General features: G+C 36.7%; 1 protein-coding gene across 2 annotated transcripts; it reads left to right on the top strand.

Moving 5' to 3' along the window:
- Positions 1–38: 38 nt before the first annotated feature.
- On the top strand, positions 39–20,540 carry BROX (BRO1 domain and CAAX motif containing). 2 transcript variants are annotated; one of them, XM_067729694.1, is made up of 14 exons: positions 39–422; positions 1,040–1,102; positions 3,338–3,454; positions 6,277–6,383; positions 6,722–6,818; positions 9,674–9,769; positions 10,744–10,816; positions 11,812–11,917; positions 12,630–12,719; positions 14,471–14,556; positions 15,393–15,474; positions 15,772–15,922; positions 17,126–17,285; positions 18,279–20,540. In XM_067729694.1, exons 3-14 carry the CDS (start codon positions 3,354–3,356, stop codon positions 18,363–18,365), a joined length of 1,236 nt encoding a protein of 411 aa, XP_067585795.1. In that variant the 5' UTR covers positions 39–422; positions 1,040–1,102; positions 3,338–3,353; the 3' UTR covers positions 18,366–20,540. The 2 variants fall into 2 exon arrangements, with proteins under 2 accessions (XP_067585795.1, XP_067585796.1); XM_067729695.1 differs by lacking the exon at positions 1,040–1,102.
- The last annotated feature ends 1,022 nt before the right edge of the window (positions 20,541–21,562 follow it).

The following is a 21,562-nucleotide window of genomic DNA, read 5'->3' as shown; positions in this document are numbered from 1 at the left end:
GGCTCCGCCCCCGAGGCCCGCCTCGTGTTAGGTTGAGGCCGCCCCGCTCCACCGAGCGGCCGCCATTGTTATTGAGGCATTCTTCCTCGGGGTGGGAGGCCTGGCCATCTCTGCTGTTTGTCTCTGGAGGAGACCGTAGCTCAAGAGGGAAGACTGTGGAGGAATATCTAAGAAAGGGCTGAGGAACGGAGTGTTTTAAGGGGACTGCGACAACGCGGCAGCCTCAACCCAAGAGCGGCGCGCACTGCCGCCTCGGTAGCTGTCATGGCCGCCCTGACCACGTGATCGGCTCCCGCAGGCCTGGTTTCCGTCGCTCAAGTTCGGTAATCCGGGCTCTGCGACTCCCTCCCTTTCTCGTTTGCGGACTCGGACACTGCCTTTCTTCCCTCTGGAGGGGTGCTGTACAGACATCGAGAAATCCGGTAAGTATGTCATGAGGATGGGCGTTTCCCAGTACTATCCCTACCCCTGTTGTCTCCCCGGAGTCCCAAGCAATAGGGTCAAGGTTTTTACACAGGTTCCATAGACTCTCGGATAGTGGTCCTCAAAAGTCTCCTTCAAGTGTTTCAAGGCACTAGAAGGAGATTTGGGGGGACCACTATCCGGGAGTCTATGGAACCTGTGTAAAAAGTGCCTTGGAACAAACGAGAGAAAGAAATTCACATTAGCCCCACGAATCAATGGTATTAACAGCTATATTCACTGAATCGCCTTGCCCGCCTCTCCACTAGCGGTTGGGGGCGGGGGGAGGGTCTTATGGCTACATAGGAGTTTGTTTAGGCACCTTCTGCCCGCCTCTCCCGGGTAGATAGTATCGGCTTTCCACGAAAATGCCTGTTCAGGAGGGGCACGCTAAGGTGTGCGCCTGCGCAAGGTCTTAACGGCGTTAAACCGGACGGGGCCCGGGAGGAAAAGGCTGGGTGGTAAACAGGAAGTGGACGTCGGGAGCTCGGGGGCGGTAGGTTCGTCGCGGGACCCAGGGTCTCCGGAGTGGGGAACCCTTGTCGGTAATCGGACTCTTCCTGTGGCCTCGGCTTAGGTGGCAGCCTCGATCCGACTGTTGTGCTGGTGGCTTCAACGGCACCCTTCCTTGCACCTGCAGGTGGGTGTGTCGTCCTTTTACCCCGCCCTTCGAATTCTTGAAAACTGGAGTGCGGGTCTCTGACCGGACAGATTGGGTAGGGATGGGTAGAGAACACGGTACTTACCGTCTTCGGTCCTGAAGTAAAGATATGCAGAACTTAAGACATTTTCATCCAGGACGTGGGAGGCCGCCTTAAAAGAGTATTTGTGGAAAATTTGTCACGGTCAAGTGTATTGTGTGCCATTATCTCTGGGAGGCTTGGTTTATATGCACAGAGATGCAGTATTAGTTTATTTAGGTTATAAAGGAGATTTACGTGGATGATATTTAGAAGGTTATATATTTTTGAAGGACTTGTTAAATGTTTTGAGTTACTCAAATGAACTTGCTCAATTTTTCATTGAATACACAGTGCGTTTCCTCATCCTTAAATAGCTGGTGCTCTCCAAAGTCGGTTTTGCCATGAATAAATATGGTAAGGGAGGTGCATAAAGTAGATATTTTTTACACTGTGCAGCCCACGTTTTTTTCACCGATAAGAAAAATCCATGGACAACATTGTATATAATGCTTTCAAATTAATTAAATCTTACCGATTTTGTCTCCCACTTCCCGAAATCTAATTGCCATATTTAAGTCTTCAACTACACCTTCCTGTATTATCTTCGGTATCTTCCCAAGGACTTTTAAGCAAGTGACACACTCCTTTTTTCGTTTCTTTTTTAACCTGAAAGGTGTGGAACTTAATTTTTTTAAGTTGGCATTTCACTTAGGTAGTTTTTTAAATGTTTTGGGTTTTAAGGATAGACATTTTCTTTTTAATTTATTGAAGTATAGTTGATTTACAGTGTTTAATTTCTCCTGTACAGCAAAGTGACTCAGTTATGCATATATACATTCTTTTTATATTCTTTTTCATTATGGTTTGTCACAGGATATTGAATATAGTTCCTGCTATACAGTAGGATTCTGTTGTTTATCCATCCTGTATATACTAGTTTGCATCTGCTAATCCCAAACTCCCAGTCCTTCCCTCCCCTACCTGCCCTCCCCCTTGTCAACCACAAGTATGTTCTAAGGATAGATATTATTTTTTTTAACCAACTAAACTGAGTTTATTAGGGACTAGAAGAGAAATCACAATCAGTGATATGCGAAGATGGGTGACCATAAGCAAATATAGAGAACAAGCAAGGGGAGCATGCTTTTATAGGGAAAAGAGGAGAGTTGGGAGGGGCTGTAATAACCAGAGAGTCCATTGGAGGAACCTGGGAGTCCAGAGTATGGAGGCTTCTCATTGGTTGGCCTGCTACAGTCTGACTGGCTGAGCTGCCATGGATGGAGAGAAGTTTTCTTCTTCCTTCTGATAGTAACCTAGAGGTACCTTCCTGTCAGAGATGTAGGTTTACTTCTCTCCTGTTAACTGAGGTCTCCTAGCGGGACCTGAGAGCCCTCCCTACAGGCCTGTCCCAACTCCAACTCTACCTGAGGTTTCTTCAGTTACACATGCTAAATATGTTCATAATTCAGCCATTTTTTTACCATTTTAAGGATAGATTTCATGTGGGGTTTTTTATCATGAAAATATTGATTCTTATTAGCTATTCTGTGGAAAGTATATTTATTATAGAACACATGCTACAGCCAATCAGTTGGCATCAGCAATATCATGTGGGAGATACAGTTAATGTAAAACCTATTTCTGTCAAGTAATCTTAGCAGTCTAAATAAGGGTCACCATTTAAACCTCTTTCGGAATCACGTTCCTCTGCTCCTGTGCCCTTCTCATTTGCAGCTGTCCAACCAAAGTCAAGTACTCCGCTCCTCAAAAGTGTAGTTTGGGGACCAGCAGCATCAGCGTCTCAGGTCCTACCCCAGACTGTTGAATTAGAACTTGCATTTTAACAAGAAGCCCCCACCTCCTGCCCTGACGTGATTTTTATACACATTAAAGTTTAAACATTACTGCTCCAGTATCTTCAGCGTTGCAGTTACTGTGAGCACATTTACAAATGCTGTTTTTTTTATAGGCCTGATCTAAGCATAGGCTGCTATAAACAGTTAAAAAGAGATTGATGTATGGCAGTGAAGCATTTTATTTATGTATATGTCTGTTTTATATATGTTTTATATTAAAATGTATATATCCTGTAGTAATTTTCAACTTTTACTTTAAAAAATATTTTAATATGATTTACACTGCTTATTAAATGTTTTATGTTTAATTTTTATACATTTGTTTTTTGTCAATAGGAAACACCTGGAGAGAATGACACATTGGTTTCATAGGAACCCATTAAAAGCCACAGCTCCTGTCCCTTTTAACTATTATGGCGTAGTCACTGGCCCTGCTGCTTCAAAAATTTGCAGGTAAGTTTGTCAGTCTTCACAAGTACTGATTGAGCCCCCCATGGATACGAGGTACTTTTTTAGGGTCATGCACAGTGCAGAAGTATGTAATACACTGTCCCTAACCTTAGACTCCTTATAAACTTACAAATGACATGTGAAAAGTTAAGTCATAGATTATTTAAACTGGGTCCTCAAGTTTAGGTCAGTGAGTGAGTCCCAGAGAGGCTAAACAGTCACAATTAAAAGAGTTAAGCTATATGTTACAACAGTACAAGAGACTCCACAAAGTCATATATGGATATTGTTCATTGGCCAGATAGTAAATTAATTGAGTTCTGAGCAGGGAGAGGTCCCTATGACCTGAAATAGCCTTCAGAGTGTTCAGTAGCACAGAGGACTTGAGCTGGGGTTTAAATGCATTGTATGGCTTACATCAGGGGTTGCCAGACTGTGTCCTGCAGATTGGCCCAGTGATTGTTTTCATAAAGATAAGTTTTTATTAGAACATAGCGCCCCCCCCCACTTATTTACATATTGTCTATGGCTGCCTTTCCTCTCTACAGTAAGATTGAGTATTCCCAGGGGAGACTTTATGACCTACTAGGCCTAGAATATTTATCTTCAGGTCCTTTGCTGACCCCTGACTTAAGATAGTAAGAATGGAGAGGAGAAAGTCATTTCTGTTAGGTAAACCTTTGTTCTAGGGAGTATGAGTAGAGCAGTTTAACTGGCACAAAAGAGATAGATGCAAGAGAGATTTCGAAGGAGGCATCAACTGGCCAGATGTCTCATTTGCTCTGGAAAGTTGAAAAGGATTCATTTAGTCTATGAGATACAGAACCTAGATGATCAAGACATTGGTGGTACCAGTAAAGGAAAACCAAGAGAATTGCTACTTTTTGTGAAAAGAAGTAATTGGAGTAAAAGGTTGATCTAGACCAGGGGTCAGCAAACTTTTTCTGTAAAGGGCTAAATAGTATATATTTTAGGCTTTGTGGGCTACACACAGTCACTATTGGATATTCTTCTTTGTTCATTTTTGCAAAATTAACCTGTGGGCCGTATAAAAACAAGTTACAGGTTGTACTTTGCCAACCCCTAATCCTAGACATTGGTCCCAGCTTAACTGTTTTATCTGTAGCATTGGGCAAGTCTCTTACTAATTACTCATCTGTAAAATTACTCATCTGTAAAATTAATAACCTAAATTAGATACTTCTAAGGTACACTTTTCTCGAATTCTGTCATTCTAATATGAATATAATTTTGCACAAGTTGGTTTGCAGGTGATGATTGAATGCCTACTTGGAAATAGCTAGCAAAGTATTCGAGTCTAGAATAGGCCTTAAGGATTCAAATTCTGGGGACTTCCCTGGCAGTCCAGTGGTTAAGACTCTGCGCTTCCAATGCAGGGGGCCCGGGTTCAATCCCTGGTTGGGGAACTAAGATCCTGCATGTTGCGTGGCATGGCCAAAAGGAAAAAAATTCAGATTTTTTTCCGAGTCCAAGAATTACCCCTCCCAGCTTTTAATTAAATAACTCAACAATGACAGATTCATAAGGTAGCCCATCCCATTTTGGGTCAGCTGTATATAGTTGTTACTATATACTTTCTTGGAATCAGCCTCCTTAGAGCTGGTACCAATAAATATTCCATCTAGACCATTCAGGTTTAAGTTTGTGCTCCTTTGTAAACATCAGTGCTACTTACAGTCCTTCTAAATCTTAAAATATTTGAAATGTTAGTATTACTTCACTCGACACAGAAATTTGAGTATGTGCTTTATCCCAGACACTAAGTTCTGGGTATACAGTTCCTACTGTCTTCGTGCTTACAATTTAAATTTAGTCTTTAGTCATTTACACCCAATTGTCTTTAGTCATGGTCCATGTAATATGATTTCTGGATCCCTATTTAAGCAAGTTGCCTTCTGAAAGAACATGTGTAACTGGAACAGGACCAAGTTAGAGCTGATAATGTAGATCTAGATTAGATGTAGTTATACTCGTAGATGAGACCTCAGAAGAGAGAAGAGCAGAAAGCCAAAGACTGAACATTGCTGGAGGTGGGAATATGAAGGGGACATGGAAGAAAATAGAGAAGGAACTTTTAGAGATGAGAGGAGAATCTGGAAAATTTGGCGTTATTGGAATCAAGGGAGAAAAGAATTTTGAGAAAGAAACAATAAATGTCTGCAACATTTATTGCTGCAGAGAAGCAAAGGAGAATGGAGATGAGGGAACAGTTTTAAAATGACTAGTGGTCACGTGTTTTTGCATGTTTGTGTGTGTGTTGTATTATAGAATGCAATTTTAAAATATGGTTTTGTACTTAAGTACATTTTGACATAATGTCAAATTTTGACATTGTAAGGGGATACTAAAATTATGTACAAATGTTAAATTTCCATTTTTCAAAAAACTTCTATTGTGAACTGGTCAGATTAATTTACTCATTCATAATTCTTTCCTCCCGTCTTAAAAGCTTGTGTTAGTTTGATTTTTTAAAATTAAAACTTGCTGTGTATCTTTATTATATAATTGTATTCATGATTTGTTCCTTTAGTTGGACTGAGTTTATTTTAGTACAACTTTTAAAACAACTGTTACTGGAAATTTCGCTTACCTCCAGTGTTAGTCCAATTAAATTCATTCCTGTATACTTAGTAATATCTTAGAGGAAGGGGTGTGTGTGTGTGTGTGTGTGTGTGTGTGTGTGTGTGTGTGTGTGTGTGTGTGTGTGTGTGTAAGCTTTTACAGTTGAAACTTTTAAGCCACTTTTACGTAGATTCATTGTAATACAGCTTACTTAACATTACTCTCTTTCTGTCTCATTTAAGTGACTTGAGATCATCTAGAGCACGACTGCTTGAATTGTTCACTGATTTGAACTGTAATCCACAAATGATGAAGAATGCAGCAGATTCATATTTTTCACTTTTACAAGGTTAGTTATTTAAATCAATTTAAGTTTTTAAAAGTCAACTATGTAGAAGTTCATATTTGATTCTTAGACTTTTCAGATTTGAATAGTTTAGTCTTCTAAGTTATATTCTTCAGTATGCTTGAGTATCAGAAATGTGAGAATGTAAAGGTAGTATGTGGTCTTTCTAACATTTTGAAAATTAAATGTGTGCATATTTCATATTATGTTACCTTAGGAGAAGGGTATAGAGGGGCTGGGAGTTTCCTTCGGGTATCTGAAAAAGTCATTCTCCGAAAAATGTTCTAAACAGACACGTGATATTTCCTGTAAAACTGAAAATGTTTTCTACCTTTTTATAGGTTTCATTAACTCATTGGATGAATCTACCCAAGAAAGCAAGTTACGATATATTCAAAATTTCAAGTGGACTGATACATTACAGGGACAGGTTCCAAGGTAAGCAGCACCAACAGTACTAAATTCAAGCCATTTTTGTAACTGTTTAGCTAGTGATTAACTCGTAGCCTCTGTGTGGAAGAAGTAAAATGTAAGTCTGATCAGCATTTTGCCTAATCAGGAAATTAATATAAAACTTTTGACCTAAACTCCTAATGCAGTCTATTAAGTACAAACAGAATTTGTTTCTTCTGGACCAAATCATTTTTGAGATAATCAATATAAACGTTAACTAGATTGAGCAGCCTTGACTTTTAATAACACACAAAGAATGGTTTGGGAATTTGAAACCCAAACCTAGATTTTGGTCTTTGCCTCCATCCAAGCAGAGCAGAACTTTGCTTTATCCACTACTTTCCTTTTCTGATGGATAGTTCAGATGTCTCTGGTTAGTCTCCTTCTTTCATTCTCCCCAGTTCCACCCCAGTTCCATACTCTTTTGACTGACAGTACTGTATTTGTTTTTCTTCCTAATTTCACTGTTTCTGCTCTTTTTAAAAACTTCCCCTCAGAACTTTCTCATCATTCACTTGAAACTAGTTAGATCTAATTATAACAGGAAACCAATCATAATGGTGCTAAATTTTTAACTACTTTTTTTTTTTAAACACCATTGGGTTATTTAAATAGTTATATATCTTTATCTCAATTTGCTTTAGAATTAACCATTTTATAAAATCAGAAGGGAAGGAAATGGGGATTGGCAAACAACCAGGGCAGGCATTACAGTGGAAGGAGTGTGGACTTTGGATTCATACACACGTAGATCAGCCTCAGAGCTTCTCCTGTGTGAACATCTGCTTCCTCAACTGTATGTTGGGGTTACAGGTATAGGGCTTTTGTGAGGAACAAAATAGGAAATTTTGTATTAAGGGGCTGATATAATGCCAGGCATTAATAGACATTCAATAAATGTTAGTTTCCTTCCTTCCTTCCTTGGGAATATTGTATATAATAGAATTCACAAATTGGGTAGGAAGTTGTGGACTGTGGGTCCTTTCCAAATTTTAATATTCTGGGATACCAAGGTTTTCCAAGTAAGTCTTCATTTTCTGTTTTGCTTTATGTACCCCTTTGTACTTCATCTAAAATTAAGGAATATTTTCCTTAAAAACTTTTTTTAAAGAATCAAACCTCTACCATTGTTACATTACAAAACTTTGGCAGATTCTAAAGTGTTTTGTATTACATAAATTTGGCAGTTTTCCCCACCATGCTAAATTTTCATTCCTTGTGACAGCATTTCTCAGCATAGCTTTATGAGACAGTGAAGAATTATGTGGTAAAGGCCTTAAGTTATAATGTTGAGTATTCAGTACATCCGAGATTTTTAAGTTATTTAATCCTTGATTGCTACTTACACAATGAAAAGTGTGCTGTGAGTATATCTTCTGAAAAATGTTTTTTCAACTGTATACACTCTTAACTACTACCTAGATGTGGTACAATAGAAATGGAGTGTTTGGGAGCAAGGCAGATTGAAATAAACGAAGGGTAAACAGGAGAGAGCTATTCATGAGACCCCATAAAAATTAGCAAAACTATCTTATTATTTAAAGATAAAGTTATAAATTAGATATGCCTCTTAGATCACCATTACTAGAATTACTAGATGTAATTAGTCGATGTAATTCATTGGAAAGTTCCCAGTGCTGGAAAGAATAAGCCGTTAAACTATGCATTAAATTTTTTTGGCATGGTGAACTGTTTTAAGAAGTTTGTTCATAACTGTCATATTTTTGTATGTTATAATGTATATTAAACAGGATAGTTTATAAGGTATTTTTTAATTACATGTTTTGTAACAAATCTTTTATTTTTAATCTAAAAAGTTTCCATGTCTCTGTTCCTTCTAAGATGGAGGCAGCAATTAAATAAAAAATACAAAGCAGAATCATGATTCTCGTTTCTTCCCTTTGGGTAATTTTTCTGTATCTTTATTAGTATTATATGTGTAATAAGGGTATTACTTCAGGTTTTTTACTTCATCATTTGAGATAAGTGAGATAATGTGTATAAAGAATTTTCAGGGTCTCATCAGAACAACAGTGAATAAAAATATTATTTGCTTTGTGAGCTTTTTGCCATCTTTGTGTCATGTTTAGTTATAGAATCTGAAGGAAACAAGATATAAAATACACTTATTTTTGAGACCTTTTTCTTTGTAGTATACCAATTGGCTTGGCATTCAGAATCTTCTACAGTTTCACATCAGCTTGGCTTTTTGCTCTCCTGCTCCTCGATTTCTCTCTATGAACTGGCAACTTCAATCAAGCTAGTTGGGTTACTGCCACCAGAAAAATCTTTATCCTTTCTTGTGCGTTAACAGCATCATTCCCTCATCTGGGATGTCCTTCTGCTTCCCTTCTAGCCATCTTTCAAGGCACAATTCAAACTCTGTTTATACCATTAAGCCTTCTTTAACCATTCTAGCCTGAAATGATCTCTCCTCTGAAATCCATTTTCTTAAAATGTGGTGTAAGAATCACCTGCTCCAGAATCAACTGGATACTTGTTAAAAATGCAGATTCTGGGCACTTCCCAGACTTTCTTTGTGGGATAAGTTCCAGTAATCTGTATTTTTAAAACTATTCAACGTACTGTAATCTTTGGGAACTACTATTCTCGTGTTTACTATTATGAAGTACATTGTGGACCATTATGTTTAGTCATTCAGTGTTAATTGTGTGTGTGTGTGCTTGTGTCTTACCTCCCAACCTATATTAAACACAAGAACTCTTCATTTTTTCAGTTAGCATTTAGCTCTTTATGATTTTGTGTAAGATGTATAGCAGGCTTCATATAGAGATGTCTCAGTCATTGACAGTACTTAACGATCATGTTTATAATTCTAGTGCCCAGCAGGATGCTGTTTTTGAATTAATTTCCATGGGATTTAATGTAGCTTTATGGTATACCAAATATGCTTCAAGACTGGCTGGCAAAGAAAAGTAAGTTAAAAGGGAAGGGTTATGTGCATATTATTATTTTTCAAACGTATGGAGCTTCATTATTAAAAAGTCTAGGCTACTGATAAAAAGTATCACTTCTAATAAATGTAAGGTTGCCTCATAAAGTTAATATTTTAAGTATCAGAATTATGGAGCCCACTGTTAAAAGGGAAAAAATTTTTAATAATCTTGTCATGGGGGTGGTCTTTCTGAATAAAACCCCAAACCAAGAAAAGGGTTGACTATTTGACCACATAAAGTACCATAAACAAAGTTAGAAAACAAATGACAGATTGGTCAAAAAAATTGCAGTGCATGTGACAAATTGTTTTTATAATACTTTTACAAATCAACAGGGAAAGATCAACAAATCGAAACTAAACAGGCAATTCACAGAAAAATACAAAGCCTTATAAGTTTGTGAAAGATGTTTTGAAGGATTAAGGAACTGTGAAATAAAATGAGATACAGTTTTTATAATAGTACAATTGGATATTAGCAATATGAAACTGGCAACTACCAACTGTGATGCGCCTGAACATGGGAATAATATGCAGCCATTTAAGAATGGAGTTGAATTCTATGTGCTGATGTAAAATTGTCTCTGAAGTAATTTAGGTGATTAAAACAAGAGCAGAGTGGTGAATATTGTGTATGTATGTGTTTTTTAAGTATGTGCATGCATTAAATGTATATTAATTTTTATGCTTGTTTATGCACAGAAGATTATCTGGAAGGAAAAACAAGAAGGCTTTGTCCAGACCCCTAAACAGGAGCTCTCTTTTTCACTTGTAGTATCTTCTCTTTGGATATTTTTCATGTGCATTTGTTAGTTTCTTAAGTGTCAAAAAGAAGAAAACGTAGTGAAAAACACAAATGACTAACTTCTGTGGATTTATGAGAATGTATTAGTTGTTGGTTTTAATACCAGAAACGGGATTCATCCTGTAACTAATGTAACCACTATCTTTCAGCATAACAGAGGATGAAGCAAAAGAAGTCCATCGAAGCTTAAAAATTGCAGCTGGGATTTTTAAACATTTAAAGGTAAAATAATAATAATATATATTCTTAATGCTTTAATTCTTGAATAATTTTTATTTAATTCTTTGCGGGGTGGGGTGAAGGAATTATTTCATCATGTAGAAAGAACTAGTATGTGTTCTGTTTTCCTTATGTTAAGTACCTTGTTGATGAGTGCAGCCAATTACAGAATATTAAGTGTTTCCACTTCAGAAAATCATCAGTGAATTTTACAATTAGACGATGCAAGTGGTACTTCACTGCTTATTTTTCAGTCTCTTCTGAAAAGATGAGAGAAAACAAAGCACAAAAATTGATAGTTCTGAGCATTTCCCTTGCTGTATGCAGCAGTTGCCAGGAGCCATCATGATTCTGCAAAACCAGATTTTCTGAGTATATTCTCTGTATTTCATTGAAAATGCCAGCGGGGCAATCAGTACACACTAATTACATTAAATTGCTTGGAGATGTGATGAGAATTAGGGGAAAGACTAACGTATTTTCCAACCAGAATTACCCCCACCCCATTCTAATTAAACTACTATTTACTGAAGGCTCCTGGAGGCCAGTGTTGCATTTTCTCATGATAAGATAGTTTTACAGTGATGAAAAAGCTGTGATCCTGAGTGAGCTACAGAACTGTAGTCTTCTTTATATCTGCTATTATTAATGTGAATGAACAGTTTCGGCTGTCATGCAAAAGGGAAATTTGGTTTCCGTTTCAGTTAAACATTTTCTAAGTTGAGAATATGACTTGCATATCTAAGCAATTTATTATGACCCAAATTTTGCTCTTGAATTTCTTATTTTTACAAAAATTTATAAGAAGCTTTAAAAGTTTTAGTGTACAGGAACTTTTATTCTCTGTAAGCTTAACATTGCTCCATTTTACACTTTGTTTGTACCCTAAATTTCTGAAAAACCCCAAATTGAATATCTCATAACTTCAGTTTTCTTTCTAACAGCTGAGTTAAAATAAAATTTGGCTTCTTTGTTTTTTTTTTTTCTTTCTCTCTCAGGAAAGTCATATCCCAAAATTAATTACACCCGCAGAAAAGGGGAGGGATTTAGAGGCACGACTCATAGAAGCTTACATTATCCAATGTCAAGCTGAAGCTCAAGAAGGTATCTTAAATATTGTAAGATTTTTTTTAAGAAAGTCTGTATTGGCATTTAGTTCTTTTTTTAAAAATCAGAATTAGCTGGAATTGCTGGAGTTTCAGGATTTGAGAAATTTATAGTGAGGAATTAAAAAAATTGATTTTTACCTTTAGCATTTGCCTTCATTTTTCATTAGCTGGAAAAGGCCTTACAGTTTAATGATTCTTTTTAAGAGGATTTTGATTTCATGCCATTTCTGGCAGCATAATTAAGTCTATAACTCATCTTTCCCCCCACTCTACCTTGCTCATTTCTTTTCTGCTTCCACTGTTTGGCTTACCTTGAAATCTTTGCCTTTCAGTGGCAGGAAATAAATGAAGACTTATGTGAAAACAATAAAGAAACTTCGTTGGCTTTTGTTTTTCTTTATTTCAAACTCCAGTGCCCTGAAAGTATTTGTTTCCTCTTACATCATGCGATTTTGTAGTAGGGGTTTTCTGTGATTAGTAATTGGCTAGTGATTTATTTAAGGAAGTGGTATCAGAACCAACAAGCTCAGTGTTTTCTGCTTGTTTATGTTTGCATTTTCTGTAGCTTACTTTTCATGTTAAAACTTTTAACAAACTGTATTAAAGTCCCGAATAGATATCAGACTGTCTTTTGCTATTATAATTGAGCTTAAGGTAAATGCAAGTGAACTTAATCATACATTCACTTCATTATGTTTTGGTTATAGTAACAATTGCTCGAGCAATTGAACTGAAACATGCTCCTGTACTAATTGCTGCCCTGGCATATGAAACAGCCAATTTCTATCAAAAAGCTGGTAAGTTCTATTTTTAGTCTTTAGATTTTCACATTAAGCTCTTGGCTTAGTAGGGAACAAGCAAAGCAAAAGGACTCTCAGATTGTTTCATCTTTTGCAAAGCTGTAGTAATAGCTGCACTATTTTATTAATCTTGTTGAAAAGAAAATAAAAGAATTAGAGCTGTTTACGGTTAATATGCTCTATAACTTCTAGTGAAAAGGATGATGCTATCCTTTTTAACCAGTTACATCTAATAATTAAACAGCTGTTTTTCTTTTGAAATGTTTTTGGTCTTTATAACAACCTTGTAGTTACTATCCTTATTTAGACAAGAAACTGAAGTCCAGAGAATTAACATAACTAATCTGTAATTTAACTGCTAGCAGGTGGGAGGCTGAGACTAGCACTCAGATCTTCTCCTTAATGTATTATTCTTTTCAGTCACTTATTTAGGAAACATGCATATGTTTCTATTTATCAGATGGTTACTCTTTTAGTTGCTGGGTATAGAGATGCACAGTCTAGGGAAGGAGACAAACATGTAACCACATTATTATAGTATGAAATGAGGTGTGGTTACAGGGTTGAAATAAAAACCTAAAGGATCTGGGCATGCTAGAGAAGGCTTTCTAGAGGAAGGTGGTGGTTTAGCCTTATTTTGAAATAGAAATAGAAATTCTAGGTTTGCTGGGATGCTTTAGCATATGGGAAGAGTAGAACATTCTGTAGTATGTACAAAGATTAGAAAGAACTTAGCACATTCTGGAACTGAGACATGTTTTAGCTGAAACAGGATGAGAGCTAGGAGCAAAGGTTACGAAAGTGTGCATATGTGAGGCTGTGAATTGGTCTGTAAGCCTGTCTGAGAAGTTTGGCCTTCATTCGGTAGGTATTTGGGACCCCTTAAAAGGTATAGTAAAGTCAATCTGACTTGACTGGACTTGAATTTAAGAAAGGTCCCTATCGTTGCAAGATGAGAAATGGGCTTACTAGTGAAGGAGTAGCAGGCTGACTCTACTTAGATTATAATCATTTCTTCCTAAGTACTATGGAAGAAATGATGAAGGTTTTGACAAAGATAGCAGAGTAGGAAATGGAGAGGAAGAAATACATTCGAAAGGTGTTTGGCAGGATATATGAGCATGTGTGTTTTATACAAGATGCAGGGATGGGGTGGTGAATGAGGGTTAGGAGAGTATCCTTGCTTCTGACTTGGGTGACTAGACTATTCTTGGCATTGCTGTATTATGAAAAAGGTTGGAAAGAGGTACTATAATAGTACTCATATTTACTTTGAAGTTCTTAGTCATTGCTATTTTTATCATTATCTCAAACTTAAATTGCATTAACCATCAAATCTAAATAAATAAATAAGTAAATAAAATAAATCACTTTAAATAAAGCAAGGGGTTTTTTTGTGTGTTTTTTTGTGTTTTTTTTTTTTGTGGTACGCGGATCTCTCACTGTTGTGGCCTCTCCCGCTGCGGAGCACAGGCTCCGGACGCGCAGGTTCAGTGGCCATGTCTCACAGGCCCAGCCGCTCCGCGGCATGTGGGATCTTCCCGCACCGGGGCATGAACCCATGTCCCCTGCATCAGCAGGCAGACTTCCAACCACTGCGCCACCAGGGAAGCCCAAAGCAAGGTTTTTAAGGTGTAAATGCTTGAGTTTTAGACTTGAATGGTCTTTTAGCATCTGAACACATAAGCTATAAGTCTCCTAGTGAATCAGGGTGAAATTATATTTTGCTTTTTAAAATGTAACTTTAGATCATGCTTTATCCAGTTTGGAGCCTGCATACTCTGCTAAATGGAGAAAATATCTTCACTTGAAAACGTGTTTCTACACAGCTTATGTAAGTATTTTTAGCCCAGAAACAATGTAAATTACTGTCTCTCCAGCCCCTCGAGCACCAGTTCTGTCATCTCGCCTGACTCTTCGTTAGCATTTTACAGATAATGGACAGCTCTCAGTTAATGTTCCCTGATAGTCAGTGCAGCCATTGTGGAGTAAAGCGAGTGGAAGGAGATGATGTAGAGCTGGGTTATAGCAATGGAATTACTGTTTGATTCAGACCCACTTTTAAGCTGGAACCTTCTGCAAACTTCATGAGAATTCTCTCGTTTCATCCTGTTCACTGAGAAAGATATTTACTGATGCTAATCTAAAGACTTAGCCATACAGTGTATCACCTGGGTTGGTGAAGAATCATAAATAAGATTTCTTATACCTTATAATCTGCTTTCAAACACACTGCATGAGACCATGTGCAATCCCTGCATTGATGGTAGACATTTAAAGAATAAGCATGTTCTATTCCAGCCTGGTAACATTTTTCTTAAGACCTGTTTAGTCTTTAACCTCAAATCCTTCCTCCTTCTCCCTCTGTATTAGCACACTAATTTCCCTCCTTTATCCCCTCTGCCCTAATTTTAAAAACAGGTTTCAGCAAATAGTTTTTGCTCTCAGTCCATGGTTAGAAGGCTAGTTTGGCTCAAGGCTTGACGTAATTCCACTTTATATACCAGCAGAGATGGGGGGAAGCTTATTCAAGTAAAGAGATGTAAGGGACTGCATTGATACTTCAAACAATGGACAAAGGCATTTCTTTGTCTGATGCATATAGAAAACGATGATAGTGGAAAGCATCATTTGAGGAGAGAATGAATAAAAATTTGTTTCTTTTATCAGGCTTATTGTTATCATGGTCAGACTTTGTTGGCTAGTGATAAATGTGGTGAAGCAATCAGGTCTCTTCAAGAGGCAGAAAAATGTAAGTATTCCTGCCAGAATATTAACTCCTCTTTTAAAAACTAATGTTTAATCATAGAGGGAATGGGCAGTTAAAAAGAGATGCTGGCGGAGTTCATGAAAGGGAATGAGAATCAGTGAAGTAATTGGAGGAAAGAAAAAAGTGCTTCGAAAACCTAGAACTTGTAGAAAATACCTACCTACCCCTTATACTATTGTTGGTAGTGCTCTTATGCTAGTTAAAGAGCATCTCTGATTAATAGCCTTTTTAGTATAAATAATCAATAATCAAATGACTGTATATCCCTTTCACATGCAGTTTATGCAAAGGCAGAAGCATTATGCAAAGAATATGGAGAAACCAAAGGCCCTGGACCAACAGTCAAACCTTCAGGACACTTGTTCTTTAGGAAACTTGGAAATCTTGTGAAGAACACCCTTGAAAAATGTCAGAGAGAAAATGGATTTATGTGAGTACAGCTCAGTATGATTTTAGTAGTCGGTATAGTATGTGCAGTTGGCCCTCTGTAATCTGTGGGTTCCACATCCAGAATTCAGCCAACCGCAGATTGAAAGTATATGGGGGGGCAGGGAGGGGGGATTCTAGAAAGTCCTTAAAAGCAAAACTTCAATTTGCTGCAGGCTAGCAGCTATTTACATAGCATTTACATTCTATTAGGTATTACAAGTAACCTAGAGATGATTTAAAGTTTACGGGAGGATGTGCCTAGGTTATATGCAAATACTACTTCACTTTACGTAAGGGACTTAAGCATCTCTGGATTTTGGTATCTGCCAGGGTCCCAGAACCAATCCCCCGAAGATACTGGGGTTTGAACGTATTTATAATGTTTAAATAATAATATCGTTTTAATAATATCACAGTTTGTTAGTCTCTATTCCCATACATTTTATATCAAGTTGCATTGAAGTTGAGCATTAATTTTCTATTTAAATTGGTGATAGAATTCACTTGTGTTAGACCTAATTTTTATTCTGCTTTTGATGATAACATATAAAAGCAGGTTTAAAAATTCAAACATGAATTATTAATATATAGCCCACTTCTACTGTCCTAACTTTCTCTTACCTTTGTTTCCCTGCCATTCCTTATATACATACCTTCTCTTGGCATACTCATCTCATTCTCTTTTCAGCCACGTATAAAGCAGGGAAATTAATTTTCTGTCAGTTCTGTTTAGGCCTGTCAAGCAGTTTTCCATTATTAAATCAGTGTTGTTCAAACTGTAGATCAGTACCTATGGAGGTTGTAGAATTAATTTTGTCCCTGCTTTTTGTCTTGCATTCTTCCCTTTATATTCTACATCTGGTCATGCTGTGCTTTCACATCCTTGAACGTGCCCAGTTTAACTTTTATCACTTCCTTTGGAAAGCATCCCTGAGCCCCCAAATCTGCCCCTCTTTTAATTGCCCCTCTTTTGTGTTCTCACAGCACTCCACATCCCTCATAGCTTCAGTTACATTGCACAGTTGTTGACAGGGTTTCTTGATTTTGTCACCTACTCATCTGTAAACTACGTGAGACAGGAAATTGTTCTCTATGTAATTTATCATTAAATTGTCATTTCCTTGCACAAGGTCTTGGACATAAATAGACTCTCAAATAGTTAACAAATAACTGAATGAATTGCTGTTTCCATTGCTTTTTGCAGTTACTTTCAAAAAGTTCCAACAGAAGCCCCACAACTGGAACTCAAAGCAGTTTATGGTCTCGTAGAACCTGTACCTTTCGAATTTCCTCCTACAAGTGTGCACTGGACACCAGAAACATTGGCTGCTTTTGATCTCACCCAAAGACCCAAGGATGACAGTGTACGGGATTGGGTTTTTTCCATTCATTCACAAAAATTTCAAAAGAGAATTCAGACTTCACAGTTTGATATTGTCCTCTATTTAAATAGATGCATGTATTTGTCTAAATGTTAAATTAGCTAATTACAGTGCTTGGTGTAAAATCTGAACTCTTTCAGAGGTAAACCTCTAGGCGCTAATTGTCTTCTGATTTTTTACATAGTTGAGTGATGTTGTTTTCAACACATTATCTTGCCTTTTTACAATTCGTCAGAGCCTCCTTTAAGAAGAGTGTGGGAGGACAGGTCTAAAAAGGATGGCTCATCCATGTTTATATTGCTATAGCAATGCTGTTTTTGATTCAGCATAGTGCATGGTATTTGAAGATTTGACCTGATTTCAACATTCTGTGACATCATCCAGGGGTAAAATTAGACTGCTTTATTCATTTATATCTAAGTACATCTTAGTGTACTAAACCAAATGGTAGATTAAGTGGAAATTTTGAGGTTTGGCTACCAAAAGAGAGGGGGTCTGTGAAAAAAGGGATGGGAATCATTTTGTAGCCATAGCTACTTCTTCGAAATTTTTTTTTTAATATAATTTCCTACCCATACTAAAACCATTATTCCTTAAAATAACAGTTTTTGCATCCTGTTCAGCCTCTTAAATAATGTCCTAAGAGGTAGCCTGTTACTGTCACAAGTAATCTTCAAACTTGAGGGTTCCATGTGCACAGGTTGATGGCTCAGTTTCTCCCTCCTCAGAAAGAGTAAGAGTACCATTAGCTTGATGTTTGCCTACCCATCAGGTTTGCATCTTCACTGAAGTGTTGCTTTCCTGTTATGTCTTTAATTGAATTGGTTTGTATGTAGCTTCTGGCACAGCTTTGTTAGTCTCCGTGCTGTGTATTTTAGTATATCATCTTTATATTAGTCTGAAGTGGAATAGATCTAGTGTTTGTTTTCCAGATCTTAGTTTATGTACTTACACTGTATTTTTCTTTCTCCATAGGCTAAACCCAAACCAGAAGAAGTGGTGAAACCTATGAAAGAACCAGATATCAAACCTCAGAAGGACACTGGGTGCTACATCTCCTAAAATACATTGATACAGTGTGCACTTTGAATTTTCTTCCAGATAAGATAAACCATGGAACTTCATCTTTCTTGAAATGATTTCTCTGAAGCCTATAGATTAATTTAGTACATTCAGAGGGAATCTGCCTTCAGTTTATTTGTTCTTGATTTTTAACACAGTGTAAGTGTTTTCATGCTTTGTTTCCGAACTCCTTTTTAATCAGGACAACCTGTGAAAAAATTTTATTGTGCCTCTAAAGGGCATATTTGGGGGTTGGGTTTTTCTTCCTGAACTCTGGGTAGTAGTAAGTTTCAGGTTAATACACTACAGGCCAGAATCATGTGGTTTCAGGTGTGTTTTTCTATCTTCACAAAAAAAAGTTTATTTTCCTTCCTCTTATTTGATACCAGAAGAATGACAGGAGTCAGTTTTTAACAGACAAGGTTTTTTACCCCTCTCCGATACGTCAGTTGTAGCACAACTGACTTGTTATCTTCTGTGTCAGTTACCTTTTCTGGTTGGGGGGAAAAAAAAATCACTTTTAGTTAAAGATCAAAAAATCTTCATACCAAATCCCTTATACATGTTAGAATCTATAATTTACTTAGAAATCAGTGTTTATAGGTATGTTGAGACCAGTTAAGAGCTTACTCTTATGCTGATAGCCCTGTACTTCATTTCAGTCTCAGTAAGCAAACCTACAATATTTTTTAAAGTACTTTTTTCTAATGGATTTTTTACTTAGGGGACAGAACTTGGTAACAGCTCTTAGTATTTGTGTGAAAAGACAGTGAAAATGTTTTTGCAGAAGTCAAATAATGCATGATGGAAAGAAAGAACTTTAAGCCTAAACAAGATCGGTTGTCCTGAATTACACTGGTAAATCTCTACTACTTTGTTACAGAAGTTAGAGTAAAATGCCTTTGTTAACCTGATTTCAGTGTACATGGTTTTTATATAGTTTTCTAATACACTTATCCTGTCAGAATTGTATTGCTTTAGGCCAAAGGCCATAGCAGAAACTTAGAGAGCAAACAGGTACAGTATATCTTAAAAATACCTTGTAATATTTGAAATAGTTTAGTATATACAGAAACCTGGGAAATAGTGGATACATAATACTTTAATAAAAAAAAATCACACATGTAGGTTTATCTTCTTTTGATTATTCTCCTGGGGCATCACCTAATTTTTCTCTTATAAATGACAGATTGGTTCAAATAATAGGAGTAGTAATAGTAGGGTATGTTGAGAGCTTACTTTGTGCCAGGCACTGTGCTGAGCACTTACATAGATAAACCTTTGAATCCACACAGCAACTCTGTGACAAATAAGTAAAACCTGCATAAAGTATTGAGACAGGAATAAACATTTCATTATGAAAAATAGATTATACCTATCTGAATATTGTGCTAAAATAAATGATAAATCATAGTTTATACTCATGGGAAAAAAAGCTACATAGAATCAGTGAGGGTTTTTTTAATATATATGGAAATGCTAATTACTCCTTGCTATATAACATTTAATATTTGAAGCTGCAGTTTTCAGAATCAGTGGAGTAATAACTGAACAGACATTTATTTTGTTGTTTATAGAAAAAACACTTTAATTTCCCTGTATTTTTGTGCTCTATGCCTTTTACTGACAAAACTTCAAACTGTACTTGATGTGAGCTTATTACTCTTGGCCTGTAAGATCTATTTATTTTAGAAACAAGTGCTTATTAGTTACTAAATTTTCACATTTGAAAATTTAGTAACTAGGCTAAATTTATTGACACAATATGTGTCAGTTTCACATATTGACATTTTTATGGGTCATACTTCCATATATGGAATGAAAACATGTAATATGCTCAGTGCTTCTGTAAAGTGCAGTAAATACTGGTATTACATTTAATCAATAATTGGCAACTTTAAGATAAGCAGATAGTAAATATTCTGTTGACTCAGCAAAGGTGACACTTTGACTAACTATCCCATTATATATAATATTCTTTGAAATCATCTTCAAAATTTGGGGAAGTGAGTAAATGTAAAGAGGTTGCATGAATGTCATAGATGTAATAACTATTTGTGTTAACTATTGCATACTTAGTTCAAACCAGATAATGACAACTAACATATCCTGCTAAAAGTGTTGTTAATATACTGAATTATCTATTTATGAAAATAAAAGTGATTCTACTTCCAATTTCATGGGAATTTTTGTTTTTCAATAAATATTTTTATGTTTATTAAGCCAGTAACAAGGTTAATACAATGTAAAATCATATTTCTTCACAGTTGTATTTTAAAATGACAGATGCATTTGCATCAGTTGTTTTATGCTACATGAATTCATTAAACACTCAACGTTCCTTGACCTATTTGGTTTCTACTTATGCTTATTGGTACTTACCACCTTTTAATCTTGAAGTAGGGTTTCAGTCAGCCTGCATATATTTTTATTCACAGTATTATCCAGCATGCTGCAGTCTTGTATACGGTGGTGAGCTAAGCTAGAGACCTTATCATTATTGCTGTACAGTACTCTGCAGAAAACTTTTTACTTTGGAAACTTTGAGGTAGCATTTTGAGTGCTATATAAATATACTCAGATAAAATCATATTCAGAAATATTTCCTTCTAGAGTAATCATGCTTTAGAAAATGAGGCATTTTTTTGTCTCGATATGTGCGTAAAAATAAACTTGTGTCATTTGGTTTACTATACTTTTGTATCTAAAGACTTTAATCTGATATTTGAGTAATTTGCTTCGAATTTACATTCTTGTTTTAAAAAATGTTTTTGTAGTAAACTAAAGGGATTAAAATAGTTAATCTGGAGGGGGCGCCTACTCTGAATTATAGAACAGAAAACGGTGTTGGATTGTATTTACCCAAAAGGCCAGAGCTATCACTTATGCGATTCAGCGTATCTGATGACTGTGATGTGCTTGAGGTGGGTGTACGCTCATAGCTCCCTCTAAGAGTGCTCCCCAGAGAAAATGTTAGATCACCCAGCGGCTTGATATTGTCCAGAGCTTCTCTGGTCGTTTGCCTCAAGCTATTGATCTCAGCCTTCTGGGGCTGACTGGGCAGGGCCTAAGGTGGCTGGAGCTCCCAGGCTGGTCACCTCCAGAATGTCAAACAATGAATTTCCTAGATCATCTGCTATGATGTAGGAAAAGTTGAGAAACACCCCAATAGGACAGGCATGTCAGTAATGTCACTC

The sequence above is a fragment of the Pseudorca crassidens genome, chromosome 2 (genome assembly GCF_039906515.1).
Source record: "Pseudorca crassidens isolate mPseCra1 chromosome 2, mPseCra1.hap1, whole genome shotgun sequence".
NCBI lineage: Eukaryota > Metazoa > Chordata > Mammalia > Artiodactyla > Delphinidae > Pseudorca > Pseudorca crassidens.
This window is presented reverse-complemented; position numbering and strand designations above follow the sequence as displayed.

Bases quoted from the DNA above. Each gene is read 5' to 3' on its own strand.
- BROX (XM_067729695.1), top strand. From the start codon at position 3,354: ATGACACATTGGTTTCATAGGAACCCATTAAAAGCCACAGCTCCTGTC. The intron at 12,720-14,470 runs GTAAGTTCTATT...ATGTAACTTTAG, and splicing joins CAATTTCTATCAAAAAGCTG to ATCATGCTTTATCCAGTTTG. The intron at 15,475-15,771 runs GTAAGTATTCCT...TTTCACATGCAG, and splicing joins TCTTCAAGAGGCAGAAAAAT to TTTATGCAAAGGCAGAAGCA.